This window comes from Neopelma chrysocephalum, unplaced genomic scaffold (assembly GCF_003984885.1).
Source record: "Neopelma chrysocephalum unplaced genomic scaffold, ASM398488v2 Primary Assembly neopelma1_97517, whole genome shotgun sequence".
NCBI lineage: Eukaryota > Metazoa > Chordata > Aves > Passeriformes > Pipridae > Neopelma > Neopelma chrysocephalum.
In genome coordinates, this window is record NW_020926159.1 from 1,672,397 (window position 1) to 1,699,344 (window position 26,948).

A 26,948-nucleotide genomic window follows, 5' to 3' on the forward strand; every position below is an offset into this window, starting at 1 on the left:
CAAAATTCTCCCTACAATTAAAATTTGTAGATCAGTAGTACTTGATCCTTTGATGGACGTTTTCTTTTGCCTGTCTTTAAAAGTGCACAGAAATATCTGGAGCTGTGTTTATTAATACATATTTTTAGAATAGGTTTCTTGAAGTCCCTTCCAGGTTTATTCTCTTACGACACAGTTTTTATGGGTTTATATTACAGTAAAAAGGGTTTTCTTCTTTAAACATAGTACTACATTCAATTTTTACTAAACTACAAGAAAAGAAGTTAAAATATAGCTTTTATGTTAGTTTTGAACAAATGTTCTGCATGGCACTTATTACGTTCTATCTAATTGAGCTCATGTTATGCAATTGAATTTGTGCCTGAGTTGCTCTTGCAACTATCTTCTAACCACTGTAATTCTCATATTCTTTAATGACATTAAATGTCAGTGAAAAAGAACCTTATAGATATGGTCATTTAAAAACATTGTGAAAATAGCACTGAGATATTTTTATAGATCACAATCCCCTGGTCAGCAACATTCAATTTTATTTCTCAAATTTAAGATTTCTATTTGTTCTGTGTCCAGATGGCAATTTTTGGGTTTTCAAAATTACTTTATCACAAACCTCTCATTTCCTAAAGTCGCCCTAATCTGAAGTATCATTTATCTAATGGCTCACAGATGTGTGATGCCAAATTATAACTAAACATAAAAAACATATTGAATTAAGAAAAGAAATGCTTGCAAAACATGTTTTCCTACGTTTGCTGACATTTGCTGATGCAGAACAGTATCTCAAATGTGTCATTTTTTGGCCATAAATGAGTCACTCTTTCTTTGAATTTAAAAGGAAGAACAAGATAAGGTCTCTCCTTTAAAGACACCATTGTGTTCAAGTCTGTGTTGTAGGATCATGTGCTGTTTTGTCATGATTTTTACTGGCTCCTTCGCCTCCCTTTCTCTGACATTTGACCTAAAACCTTAGTCATCACTTAACCGCTTCTGTAATGATGTTTTGCTACATGATCAAGCCCATTAATTTACAGCTCATTATAGTCATGGCCCACAAGTACTTCTAGTAAGTTGGTTTTCAGTGCTAGAAAAGCCCTAATTCTGTCATCATGTTATTAGTGTTGGAATGGCGTATACTGATGAACTTGGCTAATGTTGAACAAATTCCACAGCAGGAGCTTACAGCTTAAAATAGAAAAGTCTCTTTAGTAAGTTCTTTGTGTCTCTGCGGATCGGGAAATAAAAGCAGAACTTGCTGCTCTTCTCTAATTTTAGATGCATTCCGAAAAACCTGCAACCATGAAACTTCCTATATGCCAACTTTGACACCACCATGACAACTTCAGGCAAGTGGTGGTTTTAATCCATTAACTCCTTACCAGTTCTATGGTCCTCACCAGCACAGTATTTGAGCACATGGAAAGCTTGGTAAATATTCAAATAAAATACTCTGCCCGATACAGCCCGAAATTGCTAAATTAACTGTTCCCAGGAGTTACGCAGAGAAAGAATTTAAAGTTTTATTATTGAGGATGAAACAAAAGTGCTTTTAAAAAACATGAGGTTCTGGTGTGCTCTCTATTACATGAAATAATAATCAAACATCTCCATACAGTGCAGCCATTATAATACTTACAAAAACTCAATTGCCGACTTTCACAGAATTCTGCGTACTGGACTGAGTCCATGGCTCGTGTTTGTCTTTCTGCTCTCTGACAAAAGAGTAAAAGTACATGATGTACCTTATTCCAACAAGAACTGCATTCCACAACAGAAATTATAGCGCCAAAGCGCCCTCGCCACAACCTTGAAGCAACCCTCCCAAATTAAACATGCATTGAACAAGTCAAGATGAAGAAATATAAACCACAGATGGGTTATTAGTCTTGTGAGTTAAATTTCCCAGAGGAGGGTGTCAATTCCTATTTTACAAACCTGCCTGCACACGGCTCACCCTCAGGGATGAGGGCTGAGGCGGGAGAGGTGCTGAGCAGCCTGCCCTGACTGAGGGGCACGTTTAAACTGAAGCACATGAGCCCTCTGCCCACGTGCTTACAGGTGACCAGACAAATACAACGCTCTCCTGGATCGAGGCCAACACGTTCTGCACTCTGCAGAACTGAACCCATGTGCATTTAAATTGGGAAATGAATAAATTCCATCACATTGAGGATGTGCCAGATGGAGAAGAGCATTGAAGTGCCCCTTCCCACTCTCAATACACAGTAATAAATAAGTGGTAAATGTATCTGTTTCTATTTTTTTTGACTGTTAATCAATGCTTGAGTTTTTATACTTCTGAACACCTCAGAAAAAGGAAGGAAATTAGACTGAATTAGAGCTCGTTCAAGAAAAACACCTTAAAATGTTCACTATTGCATTTAAGAATGTATTTCACATGGAGTCCAATGACAACCAAAAGAGTGTATCTCAAAAGAGACAAGGTATGAAACCATAAACATTACACACACATATACATGATGCCATAATTGAATTATGGTTGAAGCAGCACTGAAGTTTGTGGTCAGGTTTGAACATGTGCTTGAGCTCTGTTTACTTCAACAGAGCAGGGGGTGATTTTCACAAGGTAAGCATCTAGTCTCCACAAGAGATTAAATCCTTCCCATTATGAGAGGCAGGAAGCAGTAGTCAGATTAAAAGGAATGATTATCCTTGTCAGAAGCAGACAACTTACTCCAATCTCTCAATCAAGTAGATTGTCTTGTACAACAAGAAAATGAATGCAACTGTCTTTGAAACTATAACTCAGTGACTAAATCATCACACCTGGTAAGAACAGAGCTGTCACTATGGATACAAAGTGGGATCAGGAGTGGCTGATGGCACCAAAGCTGTACTTGTACAGCTCAAGAAACCATCCATAAAGTAGGTAAAGCACAGGTGTGTCCACACCAAGGACAAAAAACAATAGGGAAAATCCACATGCACACACAACAGAGATTTTGCTCTGACTCCCTGTGCACTTTCACATTTGATGAAATCAAAATCGCAGAGTTCTTTAATCTGATTTAATGGAAAACCAAAGTGATACCAGTAAGTCGATTTGGAGACATATGTTGTCTATATAAGCTGTATTTGGCCTAAGCAATTCTCCAAAAGAAAATAAAATTAGTACTTCAAATACACAGTTTTCTCCTCTGTTTTCTGCCTTTTAGGTCACTCTTCTATGACAGTCCAATCTATCACTTACGAGGTCAGGTTGACAGTCAACATATTCAATTTAGCTGTAAACTAAACTACAAACTGACCAGGAACACACCTGGATAGTCCTTCTTTTCTTCTTTTCTCTATCCAGTCAATCATTTCCACTGTATTTGGACTTTTAGTCAGCAGGATAGAAACTGTTCTACTTAGGCATTTTCCAGTTCTATGCACACTTCTGGCATCTTTGACTACATTTTCTGGAGCTGCCATTTCAAGTTACTAAAAATGTTCAGTTAATCCATTCCATCAAGACATTAAGGAAGTCTAGACTGAGTTTGTATCCTTTAAAAATAATTTTCACAATGCATGCTGCAAAACTTCAACCCATTACAGAGCTCAATTTTGCCTCTGAATTAATTCAGCCAAACTTCTGAAAATAGAAGGCATCACCAAAATCATCTAATCTGAATTTCTGCATAGCACAGGACACTTCTCACAAAATTCATCCTAGAAATGGCAGTCTTAGATTCCTTGTGTAATTTTACTGTATGCTTTAGAAATGTATCTAATTTGGGTTTTAGTTTTTAACATAGTAAGAGATAACATCTTCAAATAATTAAAAAAGCTGATTTTTTTATGCAATGTGGTTTAAATTCTGTAATCATTTGTCTCTTTGGCAGTCAGAAATTACTATTTGGGTACTACCAGATAATAAGGAAATAATTTAACCTGAAGTGGCTCATCAAACAGACTGAGCTTCTCTTTGACAACCCTCCCTCTAGAAGTCTCTAGTCCAACCTCCCAGCTTAAACGAGGACTCTTGCCCAAACCACTGGAATTCAGCTATGGCTTTCTCTAGGAAAGTCTCAAACATCACCAAGGACAGAGATTTTATGGCATCCATCATGTACTGATGTACAGGGTTACCCTGTCCCAGATCCAGAAACTCAGTGAGGTTCTGTTGGTTCAACTCTGAGAGTTTTCAGGACCTGTGTGGCCTGAAGCTCCATCAAGCAGTGTGCCAGCTGCTCTTAATTAAGAACCATCAACAGATCTACAGAATGTGTATTCTGCCTTTTGGGCCACATTTTGGTCCACACTGTTGACGAAGTTATTGAACACTATGGGCCCCAGTATCAGTACTGGGGTATCCCCTTTTTTTCTGTTGCCACCTATATGTCAAGCCTTCACAATCAGCAGTCCCAGGGATTTAAAACCCCTTGCAAAAACAAGGAAGGCATGGAAAAACAAAATGACATGACAAAGAAAAAGGCATGTAGAAATTTGACATGGATACTTTAACTTTTACTGACATTCCATAAGGTAATACGGGAACTGCAAAACCAGATTCATCCCAAGAGCAGTTATGTTTAAATTAAATGATTTAGCAATGGCTACTCTCAGCAAATAGACTACAAAGCTCTGAAAATCCATACTGTCAAAAGCCACAAGTTTCATTAAAAGTATTACAAGTTTCTTTATAAGTGAAAAAACTCAAAGTTTTATTAAAAGAAAGGTGCTGCTGAGGTATTTTTCCAATAAAGGCTAAATTTCTCATTACAAATTGTCTACAGTAGTTGTCTAAACACTGGACTTAATGCTGTTCTTAAATACTAAATAAATACTTACAATTACTGTCTCTGTGTACGAATATTTTTAATTTAGTAAAATTACCTACACATATGTGAAATAAAACTGTGCCTTCAATTCTGTCTTTAAAGTAATTCTTTCTTCAAGGTGGATTCTCATGCGATGCTCTAAACCACCACCAAAGAAAACAGTGGTTGTCATAAATGACTGGACTCTGTTTTCTTCCTAATGCACTTTGACAAAAAAAACCCCATCACACCCTGGCATGGAACCTTACAGTTCAAGGGATAAGGAGAGCCATTCCATCAGTCTTACCAGCGTTGGAATAGTCTATAAATAACCAGCTAATGCAGGAGAAACGAGCAGAGGGATAGCACTATTGTATCATCTTTGAGGAAACACCCAAGCAAAAGACAACAGCAGATCATCTTTCCTCTTCACATCTCAAGATCACAAACGGTACTTTTTCTCTTACACCATCCCTGCTTTGAAAAAATGTAATGTTCCCTTGTCTTTGCATTTCTGAGGTATATTTTATAAACTCAAAATCAATAACACGAAATAAAAAGGGAGAAGAAAGAGAAAGAGTGAGCACATCACTGTGAACACAGAATGACTCCAGGCCAAAGGAGTTTAAAGAAAATGGCATTCAGTGTTGGGAAAGTCACAGAAATTTTAAGTTAAAATAGCTTTATCTGTAAGTAATGTTTTCTTTTAAGTCTAAAGAATACTCACTCATTCTTCTTTTCACAGTCTTTGGGGTTTTTTTTTCAACTATTTTTTCTTGAAAACAAGAAATGATACAGGATGTTCTAACCGAGAAACAACTTCAATTTTATGCAAGTGAAATTTTCCAAATTCTGTTGCTGGAAGGAGTAGCAAGTCACTCCAACAGGACTGAAGTCCTCTTTCATCAGTATAAAAGCCAGTTTGCTGGGAATCTTTCCTACATGAAGAAACAGTGAAACTCCTAATGATACACCACCTTGAAGCAATCTCAGCTGGAAAGCAGACACAGTAAGTTACAGCAATGACACTGCTCAGCTGGTTTATCAAAAGAATTAAAAATAGATAGTTTTTACTCCCTCTCTAGTAGTACCAGTCACTCTAAGCAGTTAAGAAGCTGACTTATGTGGTGTATAGCAGAGTTAAAATACTTTGCCTGCTTTCCTTGGAACATGCTGAAGGATGCAGTAGATAGGACCTGGCACAGTTAACGTCTGCTTAGTCTTCCAAAAATGTGTTGCATTATATCTTTCTTTCAGCATAAAAAAACCAAAAAGGGAAAGGAAAGAAAAGGTAAAGAGTTGCATGTTGTCGCCTCCCATCCAGGATGAAAAATAATCTTATTTTTTATTCCATTTTAAAGCTTTCACACTTGACATACAAAGCTCTTTGTGTGGGGGGAAGGCAAGAGGCCAAACGTTAACTTGCTTACCGACTACTCCGTGTTTGGAGGAAATGTGCCGAGGAGCTGCTAAGCTGGAACATTTGAGAAACATTGGAGGCATGGCTGGACACCCCTGTGTTTGGCAACAATGTTAAGGATGAAGGCTCTGGCTTCCCAAACCACTCACATATTCATCTTGTGGCGTGATTTCCTGATTCCCTTTGCTCAAGACCTCTCATTGTGTGCCTATCATGGCTTCCAAGGAGCCAGGTGGCTATGCCAGGGAAGAGCAAAGCTGCCCTGCAATGGCTGATATTACCAAAATAGTATGTTAAATAATTTATTTTTTATTTAGACTAGAGAATAACAGGGCACTGTGTGCTGTACCTGACAGCTCTGGAGGACAAAAACAGCAGGGTGATGGAGGCCCAAACTGTAGGGTGGTTGTAGGGCCACGGAGATGCTCCGAGGGCTGGAGCCCCCTTTGCTCTGGAGACAGGCTGGGAGAGCTGGGGGTGTTCACCTGGAGAAGAGAAGGATCCAGAGAGACCTTAGAGCCCCTTTCAGTGCCTAAAGGGGCTCCAAGAGAGCTGGAGAGGGACTTGGGACAAGGACCTGGAGTCACAGGACAAGGGGGAACGGTTTCAAACTGACAGAGGGCAGGGTTAGATGGGATATGAGGAAGAACTTCTTTCCTGTGAGGGTGGTGAGGCCCTGGCACAGGTTGTCCAGAGAGAGAAGCTGTGGATGTCCCATCCCTGGAAGTGTTCAAGGCCAGGTTGGATGGGACTTGGAGCAACCTGGTCTACTGGAAGGTGTCCCTCCCATGGCAGGGGGTTGGAAAGAGGTGGTCTTTTCAGGTTCCTTCCAAACCAAACCATTGAGTTTTTCTGTGAAAAATTACCTAGATGAAAAAAAAATAATCTGAGAAATAAAGTAAAAGGTAGCTCAGTATTGAGGTGTTTACAAAACATGCTGAAAATACACTTTAATGTTCTGTATCTTGACATTATCTGAGATTATCACTATCTGAAGACTTTTGTTACATAAAGGAAAAAGGTATTTACTCTTCTGAGAATCACTTGAACTGATAAGCAAAGGAAAAAAAGGAGTTTCAGAGTAAGCATTTTCAAAGTTCTAGCTTACTCAGAGTTTTATACAGAAAATAAAAATGCCACTTGGGGAAAGATCAATAGCTTTTGTAATGTAATACTTGATTTGGCTAGAAAGTACACACATACAGGGAATTTTTTTACCCACCTCTTATAGAACATACCATACATTCTGTAGCAACCATTAAGCTGAACAAGTCCGCATAGCAAACTTGAGGATTTTGACATAATAGTGGTTTTGAGAGCTCATGTGTTTAGTGCAAAGTGCCCAATATTAGAAGAAAAGATGAGGTCTTTTTCTGGCAGACCAAGGTGATCTCAATTTTAATGTATGTTCACAGTAAAAATAGTTTTGCTTTTTTCTCTACAATATTTTTAACCTTATTCCCTGCAATAAACAGAGTTTAAGACCTTAAGAACCTTAAAAATCCTAATTGTTACAGAGATTTTAAGGATATACAACCATAAATAACAAGGAAAAAACCCTGTGTATGAATACAAATATTAAATATTAGTTAAAATATAATTTTAAAATAAAATTATAATTCTTCATTATAGAAAATTGGTGATTCTCTGTCCAGGGACAAAAGATGGGATTCACTTGAAGAACTGAAGACATCTACAGTATCCTAATTAGTCATCCAAAGTCGTTTTATAGTAAAAAAGGTATTGCACACTTTCAGTGAGCAGCTTCATCTTAAACTCACTGTTTAAAATGTCAGATGAATGACATCTGTGAATTTGTCTGAAGTTCACCAACTGTGGATATCACCAACGGAGCCCTCGGGACACCAGCTTAGGTCTGCAAATCCATGGCACAGACATCCTCAGAAAAGCAGGATGAATCCTACTCTATTGAGTGAGGAGTGAAGAACAACATCACCAAGAGGACAACTTCCATTTCAGGGCCAAGCAAAAGCCAAGACTAAAGGATGACTCAGTAAATTCGGTCCCTGCTCTGAGCTCAAAGCAGTGCAGGTCCAAACAAAGGCGGCTTTGTACCCGGCTGTGTGTTAACTCCATTCATCTCCCTCAAACTATGAAACATGTAATCTAACAAAGTATGTGCAGATAAGGAGGGGGAAGGGAGCTGGCAAGACTATTTAAGATTATGTAAAAATTTCAAGGGAATTATGAAGAAAGAAAGCAAATGAAATTGCACAGACAATAACAAAATGAATGGATTAATTCCCAGCAGTCATGATCTCATTGCTTAAGGAATAAATAAAACCGACCTCCTGATAGGGACTTGTTGCCCTTGTAATACTTTGCCCTTAAACATATGCAAAATCTACACATAGTGAATTTATTTGAAACAGTTCCATATCATAGCCAAATTCCTTGTCCAAATTTATTACTGCTAGTCTGAAACGTGGAGTTGGAACCTGGAAACGAAACATTTCCATTTCATGGAATACCTTTGATTTCTACAGGAAAATATTTTTTTCTTCTATAATAAGTATCATAGTGAATTCTGTAAAACTACATGTTAAATTTATTGCTATCTTCTACCAGTGCTTTCCAAAAAACATAAAATAATTTTGGATAAACTATGTTACTAAATAAAAAAAGTTATGGGGGATATATTGATATATTAATAAATCAAGACTACTGACTTCCCTCACTTTTCTGGTTGAGGACATTGTAGCACTTTACTGTGGTTTCCATCTGGCTGTACATCAAAAACTTGACATACCACGTTAATATTAGGATATCTTTATATCTTCTGGATAACATTCCTCTGAAAATTTATCCTGACTCTGTATCCATTCATAAATGAGGTTTATATAAACAGCTTTAGCATCTCACCAGTAAACCCTCCAGTCATTGAAACACTCATCACTGCAAGGTCTGGAGATACAGAGAGCAAAGCAGACCCATTTGCATAACTAATTTTATTTTTTTTGTCTTAGTGGCAGTCAAAACCAGCCATTGCACTCTATTTTTTAAATATTTGTTTTAGTTGACATGCTGTTTGGACTTGTGTCCAGAAATTCATGAAGTGGCTTTTGCTCCAAGGCTTCCTCACCATCCTGGGTGTGGAACAGGGTTGGAGGATCCAGTCCTGCTCCTACTGATCCAAATGGAATGGCATGAGGTGAAGGGGGTTATTTCCACTCGAAGTTAACCAGGCAATCAATCCTAGACATAACCAGCTTCAGTGAAACTCAATGCCCAGACATATTCTATCCATTCACCCAGCTACAATATGTCCAGAATTACTCACTTTATAGCCACAACTTTTTAAGAAATACACCCAGTAAAGTTTGTTTAACTGAGCTGCAGGTAAATTTGGGAACAGCTGGAGACCAGCTCCTCATTCACTGGCTTTAACTGAGAAATGCAAGTAAGAGAATAAACCTACTTTAGAAAAAAATGACATGGCAAAACTCTGCCCCGTTAACAGCCATCATCAACGTAAAATGACATTTGAGAGTTTGGCTACTGTTAAACGAGAAATGAAGGAGGAGGAAGTCCTCAAAAGAATTGTTCTTACATGCTTTATGTTGAAAAGGAAGGAAAGGAAAGTGAACCTAAGGTACACACTAGTAAGCAATAACTGTGATGAAATTCATTGTATCACAGTACAACTCTGTGGAGCAGGTCTGCTGACTGGCACTGAAATGCCCTCCTGAAGCTTCACTATAAAAGGAGGATCATAACAAGATTAAGGAAAACTTTGACTGACAGAAACCTGAGTAAGTTTCAGACCATATGAACAATATATACTCATTTGAATCCCGTTATCTTATTTTTAATCATTATAATTCTGTCTTTTCCCTTCCCCTTAATAAAACAGACTTGTCTTATATTCATTCCCAGTAGAACAGCCAATTCTCACAGTATCTGTCATTCTTTGGGATATCAACATCCTTCAGAAGAAATTACCATTCTGTGCAGGAGATTCACAAGCAATACAATCCTACAGGCATATCCATGCAGGTATCCTTGGCAAGTGATGCTTTTTATGTTATTTTAATCAGAGCAGAATGAAAAGGGTTTATAATTAAAAATGGGGGTTGTTTTTTTTCAGTTATGCTATTTCTTGATTTCATTTCTTTTTAAAAAACAACTTTCAAAATAATGGCAGAACATACATGCACAAATAAAAAATTCAAGACACAAAATTTTTGCTTTATGTACAAGTAATTTAGTGTGCATTTAGATCAATCCAGTTCATAAATCTGAATTTGGTCTTACAAATTATAGATGAAACTGGCTTTATAGTCTCCCCAGCAGAGCGTCCATTAACATAATAGCTGTAGGATTGCACCCTATGAACACTCCTAACTTTAGGTTACACCTAGAATAGATGGTTATCATTCTCTTGTCAAAGGAAAGCAGAAAAATGGGCTCTGAAAATGGGACACAGATGCTCTATGGGATGCAACCAGCAAAAGGCACTAATCTGTTTTTTAAAAGGAAGGCCACTCATTCATTAATTCACATAACTTATTTACTGCAAAAATGAGTAAAACATTTTAGCTCAGGCATTTTCCATGACAAATCCAAATCTGTCAACTTTTATGATGAATTTGTGTAAGTGTATTCATGAATGTCTTAAATGAAAACATTAAAAATAATTAGTTAAAATAAAAATACATGCTATTAAGTGTACATAGATGTTCTGTCTTGGCATGTGACTTGAGAACACACGGTTAGATGAATTTATTTTGTCTGTTAGGAGTCCACTGTAACCAGAGAACAATAGAGTGGTATTCAAAAATGTATTGCTTCCTTAACCCCAGAAGCATATAGACATTTCTCTACTTGTGGTATTTACACCACTGAATCTAATTCTGTGGTTAGAGCTTTAGTCTTTTGGAAAAGCCTTTCTAATTTGATAATTGCAAGACATAGAACTCCAGATAAAAATCACATCATGAAATTCAGGGAATAAGTGAGTCATACCCTGAGTTAAAGAGGCAATGCTTCCCTTAGAAAAACAGTGATCCCTACGAATTGCATATAATCTGCATGTTCCCAATATAAGAAGGATGTGGACCTGTTAGAGCAGTTCCAGAGGAGGCCATGAAGATGCTCAGAGATGGCTGGAGCATCTCTGCTCTGGAGACAGACTGGGAGAGCTGGGGGTGTTCAGCCTGGAGAAGAGAAGGTTCCAAGGATACCTAAGAGCCCCTTCCAGTTCTAAAGGGGCTCCAAGAGAACTGGAGAGGGACTTTGGACAAGGGCCAGGAGTAACAGGACAAGGGAGGAATGGTTCTAAACTAAAAGGGGGTAGGGTTATATGGGATATTAGGAATAAATTCTTTACTGTGTGGGTGATGAGGCACTGGAACAGGTTGTCCAGAGAAGCTGTGGATGTCTCAGCCCTGAAAGTGTTCAAGGCCAGGTTGGACTGGGCTGGGAGCAAGAGAAAGGTGTCCCTGCCCATGGCAGGGGGGGGGGAACTCAAAGATCTTTAAGGTCCCTTCCAACCCAAACTATTCTGTGATTCTGTGATTTCTCAAAGCAATTGGTAGGAGAGATGTGTCTCAACTCCACGAGCTGAAATTGGCTGCCTTTTGAACAGCCCAGACCTCCTTAACCTCTCAATGTGCCAGGTATGAAGAGTACAGAAAGGAGACCCTAAAAATCTCTGTCTGAATTGAAAGGCTTTGAACAAAAGCATTATGCTATTTTTGATTTTAATTGGGACTCCATTCATGACATTGAGAACAGAACTTGGCCTAGTGTGAATATTGCCTTTGTCAAAAGTTAATGATCATGTTTAATATTGTTATTTATTTAACTATGCAAACATTTCTATGCTGCTATTCATTATTGTTTCTTAATTTCTTTAAATACAAGCAAACTTGTCTTCATAGTAGACTTGTGAGCATTATCTCCACTATATACATGAGAAATAGAACCATAAAAAGATCATTTTCCCAAAGGCAATTTGTTTTAATTGGCAAATGCTTCTTTCCCACCCCCCGCCCCCACTTTCTCTTTTTTCTTTCTAATGCTAGAGAGGAAAAGGAAAACATGAAGATTCTGGGGTTTGGAATTAAGCTAATTTAAACCATCAGCTAATTTGACTAATTTGGAACAATCTATTTAGTTACTCCCTTACACCATGCCCATTGATAAATATACCACAAAATTATTAAGTGTTTACATAAAACCAAAGAAACATATGCTGTCATTAATTCAAAACAATCCTCACCATCCAAAGCCACTACAGGAGTTCTGTTATTAAACATCCCCATTCCCTTCTCTCGAAAAAATAAAATGAAAACTGAAAAAATATATTTTTGAAATGCATAAAACTTTCACAGCGATTACATTTCATTTTGTATCAGAAGTATAACTAAAACTTTTAGATGATATGTTACTGATGTATCACTTAAAAGCAGAAAATTCAAAATTTAAATTTGTGAACACAGATTTTGTTATTTTGGTTAAGATCGGAGGAATTCTTCGAGACTTTCAAGGCTCAAAGTGAAACTCACTGACTTATGGAAAACTACACAAGCATACACTGATGTTCTGTTGTAGTAAAACCACAGCTGGTTCACAGTGACCTTCCAATGAATTATTTCTTAAATAATCTCACCCATTTCACAGCAAAACAAACGACAAAGCTGTTTTGGGGAGCCTCCTCGAGCCATCACAGGTTACCTTTAACAGAAGTAATTGTCTTATGTGTCCTGCTCTCCTCCCCCAAAACCCCTTCCTACTACAGACCCTTCATGCATTCATAAAAAAATAAGGTACCATGACAATAGTTTTGATGAGAATTTCTTTTTTTTTTAATGCCGAGGGGAAGGAGAGCAAAGAGCATCTACTGTACATGGCTTCATTACCATAAACTTTACTGATAGTTTATCCTGTTTCCTAATGAAAGCAAAAAACCCCCTCCGTGTCTCTATTAAAAAGCCATCAGATTTGGTATCCTGGTGACACTTTAAAGAGCACATTATGTGGGAAAACAAAATAAACATTTATCCTGGCAAATGAAAGTGAATTTGGGTTTTGACGTACTTGGCAGAAAGGTAGAATTATATTCATGTAAAGTATGCAGAAAAGCTAATATAATATTTCAATATTTGCTTAAGTAATATAGAATTTAAAACAACACATTAGAAGTAACATTTTTGTGAAATATTTTACAATTTTTTAGTATAAGACATGCCATGAAAGTAATACTTTCAGCTGAAATTTCAGCTTTCTACAGCCTTTGTTATGAACTCCCTTCACTTGTAACATGGTAAAAGAGTCTTCATCTTCCACTGAGAAATCTTGATTTATTTTTCGAAGACAAAGGCAGTTCTTATCCTGAGGGTTTAAACTGATAATGAATATATGCAGCTTTCCAAAGAAACAACCCTTGAGATCTGAACCTTACAAGTACTGATATAATGAAGCAATGTTAGCACTGTCTCAACCAAATCCTACAGCCCTATTCTCCTGTTTGATACACACACAAAATTATTTTCAAAATCCATCAGTTTGATACAAGACTTGATTCAGTGAAGGTAGACTTTTATATCTCTCAGAAAGTACCTGAATGCTGTATGCCAAAGACTTCTGAAATTCTCAATTATACTCAATAATGTAGCATTAATTAATAAATTGAGCTGGATACTGGATGATAATTTTAGGTCGAAAAGTAAGGATTTTGATGTGCTGTCTAAATACACAGATATTGGACTTCCTTTTTGTAAATCTAAATTCATATTAGCTGCACATACCCACAAAAATCACATTTACCAGAGTATCAGAATTATAAATTATTAGGAAATTTCAGGTATGATATTCTGATTTGCTAAGAGTATCTAAAAACATTCATTTATGATTCTACAATTTATTCTATTATTCTATTTATTTATTCTATCCATAATTATATGATTTAAGAAAAAGCTTCACCTAATTTTACCTCATTTGGAGAGATATGCATAATTAGAAAATATCTTGAAACATTTTTAAATTTCCATAATAATTCACAGCAACAACACCAGACTTCAATGTAACTGTACATTGTAGAAATATGTAGATTTAAAATCTCTTGAAAATAATTTATTTCAATGTAAACTGATTTGTAAATTTAATTATGAACTACTAAACTAGCTGCTGGGATTTTCAGATTTGCTAAATCAGCACAGCTCCTCAGAGGCCCATCATAAGAAAGAAGCTACTCTTTATTTCAAATCAGCAATTAAAAGGGATATAAAGAGTATTGAGACCGTAAGACATCAACAAAAGGGGACAGTTTGGGAAATTTTACTTTCACTCTTCCTAATTTGGGCTGCCCGACACACAAATTTTTATGCTGCATTAATAATGGCTTTTGAACATAACATTCATCCAGTTGGTTATGGAAATAAATTTAACAGGACACTATTTCCTGTGCACATTCTTCAAATTGCTTACAGTGAAAAGAATCCCTTCCAAAGGAGTCAGCACAATTCAATCCAACATGCAAAATATTTATTCACTTCCGAAAGGGGAAAACAAATAACATATAGAAAGAATTCTCTTTTTTTTTGCTCTAGTTTTATTCTACAGTTGATTTTTAAAAGGTAGAAACCCTTGAATTCAAGAACTTTGCGTGAGTTCCTCCTGAAAAGGAAGCCACATCTCTAATTGCTGTTCAAAATTAGTTATAAAAACATTAAATATATGCCATAGTTAAGACTGATATTCTTATTGCTGGCCACTGAAAGCTTTGTAAATATAATCTGAAAATGAAAATTACTTAATTTTGGAATTTGGAGACGTCAAAACCTGTTCATGTCTCTAAGGATTTTTCACATTCCATTTAGATTTTCCTGGAGGTTCAGGCTGAAATGGAGGGTTAGGTGGTTTTAGGGAAGTAGAGGGGTACCAAGGTGAATCAAAGATCTATGAAAAAAGAGAAAAATTTAAAAAATCACATATCCCTACTCATAGAAAAATGGAAAAAGGTCAAAATACTATACTTAACAATTTAATATCATTGGGATGCAAAGAGCAATGTCTTTATTAACAGGATTTTGAAGCACAGCTTTGAAGGTTAAGTGTATTTGGAATTAAAGGTGCTCACAGTGCAGGAACACTGACAGTCACAGTCTGGCATCAATTACTTGACTGCACTGTTAGGAGTTGCTGTAGATCCTCATGCCATCACACATCCTGGAGAAAAATTATCCTTCACTGGTGGCATCTTGGCTTCCTCAAGATTTCTGAATTTTTCTGACACTTTTATAGTCAAATATACTATTTCTCAAAGATGCCAATGTCTCTTCAGCATTTTTTGTCTCTTTCTTTAGAACACAATTCAGGGTACCAAGGCTGGCAGACACAGCAGCCACCTCACCTCATTTCTCTAATACTGGAACCAGGAATCAGATCTCCAGCCTTGGGGCACACCAAGAGTTAACTCCCATTTTGAGAAGGGTGTGATTAGTAGCTGGAAATCTGTCTGACTTTAGTACATCTGAGGCTGCTATTACAATTTTCAGATATAAAATAATTAGCTGATGATATGAGCTGACAGCTAATACATCTACAATAAACACTAAAAAAGTGATTTCCAAGCGGATGTAGGGAACGTGTTCCGTTTCCAAGCTGTTTGATATGGTCTGTGTAAGGAGCGAGGACTCGATACCAGATGCTGTATGTTCTACAAGCTTTTTCTGCAGATGTCTGCAGCCTGAGAAAATCAACAGTGCTTTGAATAACACTCCTAGTAAAAGCATCTTCTTGTCAGAGTCGCTGTATGATATAGGATATGGATCCCACACAAGTGGATGAACTGATTTTAAATAATACCATCTGACAATGGGAGAAAAAACTCTCAGTAGGTCTGACAAAGTCCTGGAAATGGCTGTTAGCCTTGGGAAATAAAATCCAGCCCTCTGACAGAGCCTACCCGTCCTTCTTTCGTTTGATCAGATGGAAACCCAAATTTAATGACTGTTTCCAAAGTTCCGGAGGCAAAGTTTCAACAGCACTTAACGCTCCTACCAAGGAGTGTCTTTGCCCCTCACATGTGCCATTCAAAAGAAGAGTCTGGAAAAGATGTTACAGAATTATGTGAGAATAAAATATATGCATCAGTGTATTTTTTTGTATGACCACTTTGCATTGCTTTCTTACCACTGCCTTTAAAGAAATCTCCTTTAGCACACCAGATGCATAGACACCACTATGGCACAGAAATTCTAAAAGCCACTACCTCCATAAAAAAGCTAAAAGAGCTACCTCTGAAGTCATAACCCAAACAGTCAACTGAAAATATTTTTTTTTTCTGCTCAAAAAGAATCCCATGGCTCCCTACTTGATAAAGATCTTCACATAAATTATTTTCTAAATTTATTCTCTGTGCAAAATTGGTATTTTTGCTAGTGACAGTATTACGGTCTTGTTTTCCTTGAAAATTTAGGTCTAGCTGTGGATTCACTTTTTCAAGCCAAAGCAGCAGCAATGTCTAGTTTTTCTCATGTTTTAAAGTTAGTTTAATGCAAATCTCAGATTATTAATAGAGTCAAATGCTGATCCCATGAGTATCTGTAAGAACAAACTCTACATGCACACCTCCATGAGGACTTTATGTAAGGTAACGATCTGAAAATGAGAACTGTTACTGTTTTTCCTGATTATCCAAATTAAAATAACCTTTTCTGATTAATTTAATGAATGTGTGTACCTGTCTAGGTATCCTCAATTTTAAACAAAGATGGTAGAGCAAAACAAAGCAATAGAGGAGACAAAATTTAAAGCTTGAGAGGCTAAACATCCAAAAGGAAAGATGCTCCTTGTGTAGAGGGAATAAGCTATGCCAGCACACCACCTGTGCTGCTCTGTTATGAACATTGTAAGTCCTTTTTCCAGTGGATTGGGTAAGGATTCATCTCCCATTTTGCAACATGTAGAGCTTAATTGTATTACTTCACCATTTCAACAGACACTTGAGATGCTTAAATCTTAGTGCTCCTGCTCCCATCGCTGTGGCACATGTGAAGCTCTCACCCAGTGCAATTTTGCACAGCAGCCAGATCATATTCTTACGGAAGAATACAGCAAGCAACATCACAGATAAAATAAACCACAACGGCTGAGACAAAATGAAAGACAGAAAATCCTGTTCCTTATGTACATAAAACGTCTATTTCAGGAAATACCAGCAGTTACAGATTACAGAAAGTGCAGAAGCTGAAAAGTCCAATTATACGCTACCTAGATTTTTGAACAGTTTTTAGAAATTTGAGATGGTTTATCATCTATGTGTTTTATAAAAGCTCTTCTATTTCCACCCCACCTGCCATTTTAATATCTGAAATGGGAAACTTCAGTGCGGAATCATAGGATGGTACAATAATTTACACCAGAAAAGGCTTTTGGATCTTTCCAGAGATCTCTAGTTTGCTAAAAAAGGGTCCAGATAGATGAAGTGTTTCAGCACCCTGACCAGTCAAGTTTGGAGTATCTCCAAAGGTGGAGACTTCCGCAGTCTCGCTGACCAACCAGTTTCAATCTTTGATCAGTACTGTTTTTCTCCTATTACATATCAGTTCAAACTCTGTCCTTCACCATGCACTTTGAAGCAAGGTCTGGCTCCATCTCCTCCATACCCTGTCGTCAGTCAGTTGTAAACAGCAATGAATTTTCCCTTTTGCCTCCTCTTTTTCAGGCTGAACAAGCTCTTGCCTCCCAGTCTTTCCTCATTTGTCAAGCACCCCCTAAATTTCTTGGTGACCCTCTGCCAGACTTGCTTCAGTGTTTCAAAGTCCTTCTTGTATTTGGGAGCACAAAATTGGACACAGATGCCAGACGTGGTCTCAGAGGTGCCAAACAACGGGGAAGCATTGTTTCCCTTGACCTGCTGGCAGGGGATATTGACCTCTTGCTGACACAGCCCAGTGCATGGCTGGCCCACAAGCTGTACTGGTGCATGGGGTTACAGCATCCCACATTTACTGTTGCTGACCTTCATGTCAGCCCATTTTTCCATTCTATCAAAAAGGTCCCTGTGAATGACAGGCCCAGTTTCCAGAGACTGGACTGCTCTGGATCATGACTCAGTGTTTATTTGCCATGCTATGAATTACTGCTTTTATTTAGTTTATAAGATCCAACAGCTAATCAAGTCTGAGTTTAATGCATAAGGAGAAGCACAGATTCACAGAATGGTTTGGGTTGGAAGGGACCTTAAAGGCCATCTTGTTCCAACCCCCTGCCTTGTTTATGCTTCAAGAAAATGCAGCACAAGGGGAAGCAACTACTGTGGTTATGAGATGTCCTGCACTTACTTTAATTCCTTCCATGTTAATTTATATGGCAGGTTGATAAAGTAAAATCACATTAACATGCATACCTTGTATTCATCATTGTACTTGTGTTCTTATTCTTACTCCCAGTACTAAAATGATACCCCCTATAAAAAAAATTGCCATAGTATTCTATTTTAGGGATAGTCTATCAGGTGACAAGTGTAGTCCTATCAGAATGAGCTTTAAAAGTAAAAATGCTGGTATTTCTCATATACCTCTTGATTCAATAGGAAGCAATGTGCTTAGTATTGGATTATCTTTACGACCTTCCCCTTAGGCGACAGATCCTTTGGCTTTCCTTGTGACATCTGAACTCGAGTGTGAATGTAGGTGGGAAGGTTTGGCCTCTGGTGGTTTTGCAAATGAGAACATAAAATGACAACACTTGACCCAAGTAAATGGGAAACAGGTAATCAAATCTTGTGGCATGCTGCCTTTTAGACTGGAATTTACTCAAAGGAAGATGACAATACAGAGACGGTGAATATTGACTGAATCAAGGGATTCTCGATTTTTTGCTTAAGTGCCTGTGACACAGGATCACAAAATCCTATCTGAATTCAATCATATATGACAGGCAATATAGCCCAGGAGCTGGTAAACTGACCTCTTTACTTCTGAGGAGAAAAACTGCACCAGTCTGGCTAGTCCTGTGGTCAGAAGGAAAAAGGAAAAACAAAATGCCAAACCAAGAACAAAAGGAGAAAAGCAAAGATCAAATATCCACAACGAGGGACAGAACAAATCTCCAACTAGCCCAGGTTCCAACAGTAAGGGGTGATGATTAGTGTAATTTCAAGACAAGCTTACAATAATTTTCCTGAATATGCAGCACCCAGTGATTTGTGTCTCGAGCACTTCTTTAACCAAGTGCAACTTCTTTGTATTCAATAACCTTCAATAGACTTTTTTCCTCATTAAATTGTGCAATTCAATAGATCTGAGCTCATTTTGGCTATATTTAGCGGGAATGCAGCCTGAAAACTACTTCCAGTGCTCCTCTCTATTGTCTGTATGCTGCAGACTGGATGGAGAGGCTTTGATGACACACAGCTTGCTCAGTCTGCTATTAGAGGGTAAATTCCAATGTGAAAGAAAGGGATTCTTAGTGATTTTGTAGAAGGTATTTGCAAGGCTAACCCATGGGCCTGATTCAAACTAGGGCGTAGTTCACAGCTGGAGTCTAATATTGAGAAGGGCAGTGTTGTTCCCTCAGTGGATGTAGAGAGTAAGGAGAGGAAAATGAGGCTTCTCTTCTACACCTTTCATGCCTAGAAATAGCAGATAAATGAAACTACAGATAAATGAGTTTGACACTGCCTTAGGTTGAGGGCATGCATCAGCCTCCTATGGATGAGGCAGGAAAAAATCCTTTCCTTAATATTGGTTTGTGACTGTTCTCACCTATCTGCTAAATCCACGACCTTGCCTGTTACATCTCAGACCCCTCTTTTCTGCAGCAGTTGAAGCAGAACTCCATCAAATCCCCTTCTATTTCATGCCATAGGGAACCTTCCTCTATTGCCTGAATTGATTACAAGATAGCATTTTCTTCCACACAAAACTTTTTGTGATATGAATCCTTAAATGGAAGGAAAGAGAAATTCAGGAGTGCACACTGGAACCTGGTCAAACAGTGGCTGCTGACCCAAGGTGCTCCCGTCCCACAGAGCTTCGCAGGTGGGAGTGAGAGAAGGGGGTGGTTGTGAAGATTTATGCCAAAAAAAGGGTCTCTGTGCTGAGGTTTCAGTCTTGCTCTTAACAGTAGTGAAGATAGAAAATCTTTTCCTTGCATGACACCAGAACTGGGAATGTCAAGGGTAATTCATTCATTCATCTTACAACTCCATGGATTTTCCTTTTGAGCTTTGTGAATCCTGTGCAAAACAGTCTTGAAAATGGTTTTATTCAAGTGATGAATTCTTTCTGGAAAGCTTGAGATTATAGAACTGTTCTCAGTGTAGACCTGGTTAACATCTTACCCTAAGAAATAAACAGTTGTCATTTTTTCTTCATTCAGAAAGGACTTAACTATTAGGCTTAGTGGAGTTTCAAAGATTAGCGATTTGCTACATAAAGTAGGTTCAAAGACCTGAAAAAATAACTTCCCCCTCAAAGCATCAGAATTATATCCTGTCTTGTAAAAAATTTGCATTATTGCATCTTTACACAACCTCAGAAAGGCAAATCTTTATCAGCACCAATTTGTTTAATTACTTTAAAGGATGACAGCAATTAAAATAACCTTCTACCAATGGATCTTTGTCAAACTTTACCACTGATCCTTGTTCCCAATTCTCCAAAGTTGACATAAACAGTAACTGTATTTTGAGTACCAATACATGGTGATTAATATACATAAGCAACAAACATGTTACACACAGGATCACAAATAAACACAGTATTAAATACATTTGGAAGGAGAATGTTTTGTTAGTCTTATATTTGGCTCCTGATCAAATTCTCCATGGAAATACTGTTTATATGTATGTGAGTCTACATTTAATCAGAGATATAAATAATATATGTATATAAAGTTTCCTTCCAAAAATTCAGTTAAAACACAGTTGTCTGGGTGTCAAAAATACAAAATACAACAGCCCAGAATCTTCCTCTTCCTCAGAGAAAGTAAACAGTGGCAAAAAAATACTCAAAGAACTAAAAGACAGAAAAGCAAATAACACCTTGCCCTCCCCCAGCAAAACTGCCTAAACTTGTACTATGAGCAACATTCACTGAAATGCTCTAAAAACCCCAATATTTTAACGGGACTGAAGACTCAAACAAATAGGTCACTTTATGTAACCATAGCAAGCAACCCCAACATGAGAAAAAAACCCAATAATCTAAAATTTGTAGCAGTGAAAAAAGTCTATGGATGCTGGCTGTAACAAGAAATTTTTTCCACTCAGGATCTTTTTCCCATTCCAACAAGAATGACACAACATTTACAGGCATATAGATAATAAGGAAAAACTGTTTCTGTTTATTTTCTGCTTAGTTTTAACCAATTCAACCATTACCCAAGAGAAACAGTGTTTTCCCACTATCCCAAACATTCCCAAGCTATGTGTAATCAGAGAAACCATTAATACCAGCAGGTTTATTTTTATACCAAATAATGCTTACAAATACTTTGATGCCCAGACAGCAAATTTAGAGTTGAGACGCTACTTGCTGTGCTCTCTTCGCACTCATCTGGAAACACTGAATGGACTGATGCAGTGAAATTAATTCCTTCTATATTTGCATTCACAGCTTCCATTTTGCAATATTGAAAAAAAAAAAAGAAAACATTGCCTAGGGAATAACGGTTTTTGTCTTGATTGATATTTCATCTCCATTCTTTTTAATCTTGGCATCTATGTATATCAAAAGCATTAGGTAGTAAACAGGGAGTTGATGTGACCCTAAAGTCTATTATAGATCATCATTACATTTTTTTATTGCATCACCAAGGCCCCAGTGCATACACAGAACCTGAGTCTCCAAAGAGAATCACCCCCAAGGCACCAGAAGTACTTTTCCTAACATCTGATGAACTACACTTAAATGTGACTTAGATGTTTCTGGGAATGAAAAAAAAAATAAAAAAAAAGAAAAAGTATTTTTCCCTCTCATCTAGGAAATTAACTTCTCCCTGGATTGTTTCTCTCTCATTTCTGAGTACAGAAGACAGTCTAAGTTACGGAGATGTTTAAACTTTTCGGCAAGTACAGTTAAGTGAAATTCAGCCCAACTTGTAGTGATGCACTGAGCTCTCAGAGCAGCTTAAGGGGCTGGGAAAATGAGATCTTGGGTTTTTTTAATCAGTGTCCCAAGAGTGTAGTGTCCTTGAGGAGGAACTTTCCCACTCCTCTTTGAGTACCTTACCTAGCCACTATAAATCCCTTTCCAAATTTGAGACAATCTCCTCCTATTTTGACAGGACTCATGGGTGAGTATGATATTGATTTACATTTAGGGCTGCAATTATTTAATACATAAATAATGTATAAGACATAAAGTTTTAATGGTATGGCTTGTCCTTCTGTGTCCTACCACTTTACCTATATTGGACAATATTTGGTAAAGAATAAGGAACATTACTTTCTATTTTCTTTGTTTGAAAAAACTTAATGTCTTAAAATTTAAGGCCATAACTAAGAATCTTAGGACAGTTAGGGTTAAAAGGGACCTTGAAGATCATCTCTGTCCAATCCCCTGCCATAGGGAGGAACACCTTCCACTAGACCAGGTTGCACAAAGCCCCATCCAACATGACCTTAAACACCTCCAGGGATGGGGCAGAGACAGCTCCTCTGGGTAACCTGTGCCAGGGTCTCATCACCCTCACAGTAAAGAATTTCTCCCTAATACTTAATCTAAACCTGTCTTCTATAAGTTTAAAGAAATTTGAGTTTAAAGACAACTTGAGTTGCTGGTGTAAATGACGGAACACTAGAACGCTGCAATCCTGTACGTGGAGTAGCACAAGACAAACAGATGACAGATTTGTGAGAGTATATTTTGAAGACACCACAAAAAACTCCACGGATTACACTCCTATTCTCAAGTGAATCTGAGCAACCTCACGTACCTGTAGGCATATATACTCCATCCCTTTATTAGCTCCTCAAAACTCAAGCCTCTTCTACTTCTGATACTTTTTATCTGAATCTTTCAGCCTCCACTGCCCACATAGGGCCAGGACAGAAGCAGAATGGTCACTGACAATGCAGAGGAATTCCCTGCAAGATAAATACATCCAGGGGAGGGCACAGAACTGTGTAGCTCACTGTAAAGAAGATACAAACACCTAATCAGCTGAATAAATCTCCAAACTCCACTATTTATACTGCTGGGGTCTGCAGTAGTGACAGTGGCAGATTTCTGCTCACATGCAAAAACACAAACCAAATTTTAACATTTTCATCTATAGTCAAATCTTACCCCAAGATACATTCTTTCATAGGGTGTAGCTGTTAAAATCAAAAAAAGGTTTAAAATTTATAAACTGTGATTCTAAAAATTAATAAGTTATTAGATTATGGCACCATATTGTGAGACAACAGAAGACATCACTGAATGAAATGCAAATATTCCGTCCCAAAATATAGATTTTGTTGACAAGAACCTTAAATCAGCAAGGAAGTAAAAAAATAATTCTTTGAGAAGAAAAATAAGTTTAGCATCAAAATTAGATAGCAAAAAAGATGTGCTCTGAGAATCAATGCTTAGTAAAAGAAAATATCTTAGTTTATCTTCCAGCATGCAGTTCCTATTAAGTGTGTGTTGTCTGTACTTCCCATATGGGCTTTTAAATCAAATTCCAGTTTGTTATTGATACACAGATACTCCCTAAAGAGTAATGACCCCACACAGCACTTACACTGGCATCATTTTTGCCAGTGAAATGAGCATAGTAGTACTGAAAGGCCTCAGAGCTCTTTCTAAATAATTTTCTGCTTATTTTCTTTGTACATCTTTTCCAAATTAGTACAATGAATTTGAGTACTTCAACACCATCTTTCAGATCCACCCTGAACAGAAGAGCTCACAGCTGTTTATGTCTGAATTATGCCCTCAAATTTTCGCTCTCTCAATTAAAAGACCCGAGATCCGTGACCTCAGTCCGAGGGCAGTCACCACAGAGCAACCTGTGTCCATGCTAATGCTCTCCAAGAATCCCAAAGAGAGTGGCCACATCCAAACTGTTTCGTGGAGAGAGCTCCTGGCTCTGCTGGCTCCCAGGGGTTCGTGGAGTCATAGAATATTTTGGGTTGGAAGGGGCCTTTGAAGGCCATCTAGTCCATCCTCCCTGCAATAAGCAGGAACATCTGCAATTACATCAGGTTGATCAAAGTCCTGTCCAACCTTACCTTGAATGTTTCCAGAGGTGAGGCATCCACCGCCCCTCTGGAAAACCTGTGCCAGTGCCTCACCACGTTCATTGTAAAAAACTTCACCTTTACAGCTAATCTAAATTGATCCTCCATCAGTTTGAAGCCATTCCCCCTTGTCCCATCACTCCAGCCCTTGTCCAAAGTCCCTCTCCAGCTCTCCTGGAGCCCCTTTAGGCACTGGAAAGTGCTCTAAGGTCTCCCTGGATCTTTCTCTTCTCCAGGCTGAACACCCCCAGTTCTCTCAGCCTGTCTTCATAGTAGAGGTGCTCCAGCCTCCATCTTTGTGGCCTCCTCTGGAACTGCTCCAACAAGTCCATGTCTTTCCTGTGCTGAGGGCCCCAGAGGTGCACATTGTTTGGGACACCATAACCTGGCACAAGTCAAAGTGTGATCACTCAAAAGCAGATGATGATACTCCAGCAGGAAGGTCTATTCCTGGTCACTGCCTAGTTTACTATTACTTCCATCTTATTTCTATGACTAAACCAGAGTGAACTTGCAGAGCACAATTCCTTGTATCCCAAAGTGCAGTCAGGTGTGTTTAGGTGTCTTGTCTGGACACAAATTAACTGTGTCTGCAGAAAGACAAAACTAAATGGGAGTAATTAAAAATCATGTAAAAACCTATGTATTCCAAACACACCTACAGTGTAATGCAATCTACTGTTTTTTGCACAGAGCTTATTGCCTTGCTGTGAGCTTTGTACAGATTTCCCACCAAGAGAAGATATGTGAGCAACACTGGAAAAATCACATCCACAATGAACTTCCTAGAATAAAAATATGTATCTGTAGTTTTTAAATATCTAATGTAATTCATAGGACAATACACAAATCATAGAATCACAGAATCACAGAATAGTTTAGGCTGGAAAGGACCTTAAAGATCATCTAGTTCCAAACCTCACAAAAGAACCACAAAGTAGGGATAATTTTGCTGGCTTCCAGCCTGCTTTCAAGGTAGTCTATTCTTGTAGGGAAGTTATTTTCCCTCCACTGTTTATTCAAACTTGCAATGTACTATGAAAGCATTATGGTAGCTACTGCAACTGAATTATTGCCATTTAACATATGAGTGTTGGAAATATATCCCTAAACTAGCAGTCAGAGTGACAGATGAATGGTGTTTCTCCTAATCCTATGGGAACCAAAGTGAAACAGAGCATTCACAGCGTGATGCTCTATGCATTCCTTTGTGTCAGTCCAGATTTCTGATGGCAAGACTTTTTCTTCCTGGGGGAGGTATTGGAGCTATAAAATAAATGATAAAAAAATGGGTCTTTACAGTATTACTGGGAATTTAACTTTGCAATTATGTTGACCGAAGTTTTAAAGCAGCTACATTTGTGATTTTAGCGACATGAAATGCAGAATTTTATAGTGGTTCTAACAGAAAAAAATAGGAGAAGTAGAGCTACAATTCACAAAATAACAGCCAAACCTGCAATTGGTTTAACTATGGACAGGAACTCAAGAGGTTCAGAGGAGCAACATAAGGACACTCAAAATTGTATCCCTACCAGAACTGCAAATAAGGAAAAGTTCAAAGATCTTAAATGAACATGTTCCTTCTTCCCACATCCATTCAGCCATATCCCAGAGGAATATAACTCTCCTCTCTAAATGATTTTTAAGAGACAGAGGAAAGCCAAATTGCAATCCACTTGCAAGGTTTTGTTTATTGTGGATTCTGTCACACAGCAGACAAAGGAAGGGAATTCCCGAGCACCACGGAGTGTGGGTACATTGCCATTCATGTAGCTCAAGAGACTGTCACCCATTATAAAGACAATTTCTATGATCCATCTCTCCTTCATGTGCACAGTTCAATTACAGCTATGACTGAGAATTGTTTATTCCATCTATAACTGTTCCTAACTCGGACAAGTGTTTCACTAGTGCTTTACTGCTACCTCAGGAGGGCAAAACAGTAACTGTTAAGGGGTGAGACAGAGGTGCTATTCCAGTTTTTTATTTTGTTTTGATTTTGCCAATACATTTGGTTGGTTTGCCACCATTTAATGCTATTATTTTTATATTAAGTCATTTAATTGCAATGTATTGATAAAATGTGTTATAACAAGTAACATGAATTTTATTCTTAAATTCTGTCCTGTATTTTAAGAGTAGTCCATGTTCCTTTGCACATTGTTGGTATTACTGTTCCAGAGACAGTCCCTTCGCTTCAATTTGAAATCACAGGATACACCAGTAAGTTCTATATACAATCCTAGAAGAGTGCCCTTTCTTACTAATATGACAGCACTGGTGGGTGTGTTTTAGTCAAAGAAGCATAGAATTGTTTGTTCTCCTTTAGTAATGTTTTCAGCAAAGCTTTGCCTACTCCTCCATGGTACAAATACGGAATAGACCTCACAGCACTGCAAGCAATCACATGAAGTCTTAGCTCTAATTTTATGAAATGTTTAAAAAGAAATTAGCATAAACAATATTTGCATTTTGTATCATAACTGAAACCATACTGCTAAACAATCATATCCTGTTTAGCCCATAATGACACCAGAAATACATGTTTATCATCTGCTCTGGA

The 26,948-nt window shown here is 37.8% G+C and overlaps 1 protein-coding gene across 11 annotated transcripts in view; it reads right to left on the bottom strand.

Moving 5' to 3' along the window:
* SUPT3H (SPT3 homolog, SAGA and STAGA complex component) overlaps positions 1–26,948 on the bottom strand; it is a 308,865-nt gene that overhangs the window by 98,926 nt on the left and 182,991 nt on the right. For all 11 annotated transcript variants that reach the window (XR_003532413.1, XR_003532412.1, XR_003532411.1 and 8 more), the window contains one exon: positions 1,634–1,709. Coding sequence is in view for 8 of the 11 variants with exons in the window: in XM_027672664.1 (XP_027528465.1) it covers positions 1,634–1,709 (76 nt within the window). In the remaining 3 variants the exon portion in view is untranslated. The remainder of the gene's footprint in view (positions 1–1,633; positions 1,710–26,948) is intronic.